Source organism: Panicum virgatum, chromosome 7K (genome assembly GCF_016808335.1).
Source record: "Panicum virgatum strain AP13 chromosome 7K, P.virgatum_v5, whole genome shotgun sequence".
Classification (NCBI taxonomy): Eukaryota; Viridiplantae; Streptophyta; class Magnoliopsida; order Poales; family Poaceae; genus Panicum; species Panicum virgatum.
The window spans coordinates 42897302-42901904 of NC_053142.1; the positions used below are offsets into that span (position 1 = coordinate 42897302).

The 4603-nt window shown below is 47.5% G+C and overlaps 1 protein-coding gene across 1 annotated transcript; it reads right to left on the bottom strand.

The window, feature by feature from the left end:
• Positions 1–942: 942 nt before the first annotated feature.
• On the bottom strand, positions 943–4603 carry LOC120641446 (cyclin-B2-1-like). Its single transcript, XM_039917586.1, has 10 exons — positions 4074–4603; positions 3895–3985; positions 3753–3809; positions 3481–3649; positions 3246–3377; positions 2488–2577; positions 2185–2406; positions 1772–1870; positions 1454–1632; positions 943–1362 (listed from the first exon to the last, which is right to left on the bottom strand). Exons 1-10 carry the CDS (start codon positions 4144–4146, stop codon positions 1191–1193), a joined length of 1284 nt encoding a protein of 427 aa, XP_039773520.1. The 5' UTR covers positions 4147–4603; the 3' UTR covers positions 943–1190.

Sequence of the window (4603 nt, forward strand, 5' to 3'; positions counted from 1 at the left end):
AGGCGAGCACGTCATGGGCCACCGTGGGCCTTATGTGATGTCTCGTCTCCCAGAGTCCCAGTCCCGCACGTTGCCCCTACCCTGCTTTACCCTTTGTGTAATTGTGGACTTCTCACGGATGACATCTCAATCTCGGGCTCTACAACACTGTCACGTTGGCCATGATCCACCCCCCTGATCCTCCCCACCAGTCAACTGGAATGTTCGGAGCTGCGTGCGCGAGTGCGTCGCATCGCTGAAGCGCCGTCGAGCTATTACCAGGTGGGCCCGCATCCCCTGTTCTTCTCCAAAGCATCTGGCCGGAGTTCGGGAAGGAGAGGCTGCCGGGGGTCTCCAACGTCGCTGACCTTAGAAGGGGAAGGAGTTGGGAGGTCGATTGGTGGTGGCGGCGGGTTGGTGGGCACTGGGAAGTGCGGCACGGCGGTGGGGACACCGCCGGCCGGGGGCGGCGGCGAGACGCGGCAGATGCTCAGGTTAGCGCGGCGGCGGGACGAGCTTGTCGTGGGCTGCCGTTGACCTTTTGCAACGTCTTGGCTCCCAGACGCAGGAGCGACTCCTACCCCCCCCCCCCCCCCCCCCCCCCCGGTCGCTGATTTCACATGTGTGAACATCCATTGTCTATGAACTACGGATGATTTGCTATCAAATTTGGGGAGATAACGGTCAGGATTGATTGTAAGATGTTATAAGCCAATCCTAAACTATTTCAGAAACCTTGCCGATTCCTCACCCTTCGCCCCGGCTGTTCCTTATATGGATTTTGGAGAGGGCGCGGTCCAGCCAGGACCTCTCTCGGGGCGATGCTGCTGCAGTGCTGCTCCACTTGACCATAAAAAAAAAACCATTAGACCATAAAAAAAGGCTGCTGCTCCACTGATTTCACCGGGCCAATCAATTCCCAATCACGTTCAGAAAAATGCATCAGGGCACATCCATGCCATCAATCGAAGGAACAACGAAATGAGAGATATCAAGAACTTGTTTTCTTTACAAGGTTCCAACAGCAATTCCTAAAACAGTAAAACAGGCCAATTCGTTATTAGCCGGACTTGACTGACCGACCGACCGACCACCACTAATGTCATTCACGACATAGATAAAAAACAAATGTTATATTATCATAAGCAGAAGCTCTCCAAGGAAATTCCTGGAAAAGGTTAAAATTGATCCAGTTGGATAGAGAGATTCAACTAGATTGTGCCTGAAGATGGAGGCGATGTGCCTCCTGACTCCAGCAAGAACAGCGCAGGCTCAACCTTGGCTGCGCACCCAAACTTGAACGTACTGTATTTCCTGTGTACACCGGTGAGCTTGCCGGTTCCAGCCTTCTGGTGAAAGTCTACCATCATCCTCGAGCACTCACTGAGAGAACAGCAGAAGGTACACACAAAGTCAAGGATACAGATGCATGTAAATGCAGTCAGGAACAGAAAGTAACTAAACACAGACTTACAGGAGTTGGTCGCCAGTGTATTTGCTATGTGACTCGCAAACCTTTGTCCAGTGCTGACAGCGATTGACAGCACATTGCGCAGTGTAAACTGCAGCAGCAGCTAGAAGCGAAGGCTGGTACTTCAGCATTTGGTATTCAACCAGGCAAAGCTCCAGCATGAAAAAGGACACTAGCTCTAGCTGTGAGATACAACAGTAGGGCATTGTTTCAGTCATAAAACCGGAATGAATAATATGAAGCAATAAACTACTACAAAAATTTTGTGTGCTAGTCTATCCAAGTCGTGAAAACACTGATCAGAATGTAATTACACTTCACCTGTTTATCTGAATCTGCTGCTTTCAGAAACCTCATCATGAAGACATATGGTGTTGGAACAGACATATTGAACTGAAGTGTGTTCAGAATCAACTTTTCCTGCTCAATCACAAGATTCAAATATTAGTTTTAAAAAACCAAGAGGCCATCTATATTCTATACTTGAAAAAAGTGAAAGGAGACAGTGTGCAAGAATTTGCAAAGAGAGTGAGGAATCATTCAAAAAATTACTGTCTAAATTCGTCATCAAGCGTTGATCTAAAGAGGTTAAAATTGCATTTTTGCAGTAAACAAATATGTGGCTGGTTTAAATAAAGATGGACATAAAATGTATGATCGAATTTACATTTAGGTATGCAAAAGGAACTAAGAATCAATCCAGTGAAAGTGCATATTTGATTTAACGGGGTTACCATTTCTAGAATCTGCCCTTTCGTGTAGGCTCTGTCAGAAATGAGTACTAGGTCTTCAACAACTGGAACTGAGACCTCCTCATATTTGCAAGCAAGAAGCATAGCTGTTACTCCCACTAGCTGCAACTTCTTCCTTGGAACCACTTGCTTTTCCAAAAATCTATCTATTATGTTTACTGTAAGAAACAGTGTCTCATCCATCAGTTCGAACTTGTAATGCACCTGGCAAAGGATCAGTAAAATTTTTAGAATCACATAGTTTCAGATCACTACAAGTTATAAGGTCGATGCCTTTTTTTTTACCTCAATGAGCCAATCAATCAGAATTGCTCTCATCTTTGCGTTTATATCTTGTTGGCTGGACATGTAATCAGGCTTTACACAACTTTTTGCCTGCATAAAGACCACGTTGGTGATACTGAAAAGATAGTAGAAGCTGCCACGCAAAATTTTTAAAGATAACCGAGGCACCACATTGCCTGCATTAAGTTCTTTTGAATCTTTACATCAAAGGATAATGTCAGAAAGAACTTTCATTTCGGCAACCATGATTTGTAATGCTGATATTCCAGGAGCCAATTTTAGTAGTACAAGGACAAATTATGTTTGATCTGAAGCACAATGATGGGAATACCGTGACAAAAGAATTGGATTTCAGTTGGTTGTACCACCAGAATAAAAGGCCTATATGGGAATAGTATGCAAACGACATAATATTCCAACGTGTTGAACAGGGACAGCTAACACAGATAACAAGGTACTTCTGTCTTTCAAGTGGACAAATGTGTGATTGAAATCACTCAAATCAAAACATATTGACACAGTTTATTCAAATTATTTTCTTGAGGTGCAAAAAATATGTTAGCCATGCATTTCCATATTAAACTTCACTGCATTTTGGATTCTAATGTGGAGTGGAATGCTTATTACAGGTTTCCTGTCTGACTTGTTCAATTTTGCAAGGACATTGTTCGGTCATATAAGCACATTGTAGTTAAAGCATCCCTGATTCTAGCATCACCTAAAAATTCAGAATTCATGATTTGACAGGCAAAGATCACCTCATTTTCTCTGTAAAACTTGTAAAGCTCTTCGACGTATTCAGTTGCTGCAAGCGGGTTCCCCGAGTTCACACTGTCAATGTCCATGATAAATTCATCTTCGTTCATACTGTCCTTGTGATCTGTCTCATCCTGTATCACCAAACGTATTACTAAGTCGGAGCCATCACGAAGATTCCAGAAACTCATCCCTTAGCTTTCTGAAATTCAGTACGGATCAGCACAGTGCAAATACCATGTCAATGTCAACATCGGGGACCGGCTCGTACTGTTCCACGTCGATGTCGATGTCGATGGTGCCATCGCCGATCGGTTCGTTGTTGTGATCAGCTCCAAGTCCTGGATCAGTTGTGGTCACCTGACGTTCAGGTTCTCCTTTGCTCGCCAAGGAGGCGGCGAATTTCCTGAACCACCAAAGCAATACCAGATCAAAAATTAGAGCCTGCAAGGAACATCAGAGCGCAAAACAAGAAAAGAAAAGGAAAAAAAAACAGCACTGGTCCTAACCTGGTCATGGGCCGGCTGCTTGCAAACGCCGGCTTCTTCTCATCCCTTCCATTCTTCCTGAAGAGAAGAAAGGAACGCCACGATTAAACAGGATTCGACCCAAGAACCATGAAAAAGGCACGATCTTGCGCGAGGAGATTACTGCAGCATGGGCTTCTTGGCGACGGCGCAGGGGTACGGGGCAGCCCCGACGAGGTTCTTGATGTCCGTGAGCGCCCGCCGGTTCCCCATCTCTGCACAAATCACGAGATCAGAACCACGGACGACGAGTGGCGGCGCCGCCGGCGCAAACAGCTAAATCATCCGAGAATGGATCATCACCTCGGACGCCGGGCACGGGCTTCCCCGTCACGGGCCTCCGATTCTCATCCGCCGCCTTCCCCGCCGCCTTCATCCCCGACGCCGCTCAGGATCCGAATCAAGATCCCCGTGGAGAAACCAGCCGGGATTCGTCAGACGCACCCGCAGGAGGAGGAGGAGGAGGAGACGGATCGGCCGGCCTCCCCTTTCTCTCCTCCGATCCTCGCGAAGGAGCGGCGGGCTGTGCCTATGGACGCAGGAGCCCCGGGGCGACGCGGAGCATACGAACGCAGCGGGGCCGCGGCGACGTTAATAAGAACAGCAGCAACGGCAACGTCTCTCTAGCCCCCCTTTCTCTCTCTCTCTCTCCCTCTCTCTCTCCTCTCTGGCCGTCTTGGGATTCGAAGGAGGAGAGAGATTGAGAGGGAGATTTAGGTTCGGATTTTTATTTTGTGGTTTGTTCGCTCTTGGGGGAGAAATCGGGAGGTGTCGTCACGCTCGCGGACGAGAAAGGAAGGGGGTTTGTCTAGATGCGGCGAGGCTGGGCGAGA

Coding starts and splice junctions, on each gene's coding strand:
- LOC120641446 (XM_039917586.1), bottom strand. CDS start 4,146: ATGAAGGCGGCGGGGAAGGCGGCGGATGAGAATCGGAGGCCCGTGACG. Junction 2,578..3,245: donor AGTTTTACAGAGAAAATGAG/GTGATCTTTGCC, acceptor GTCTTTATGCAG/GCAAAAAGTTGTGTAAAGCC. Junction 2,407..2,487: donor TGATTGATTGGCTCATTGAG/GTAAAAAAAAAG, acceptor ATCCTTTGCCAG/GTGCATTACAAGTTCGAACT.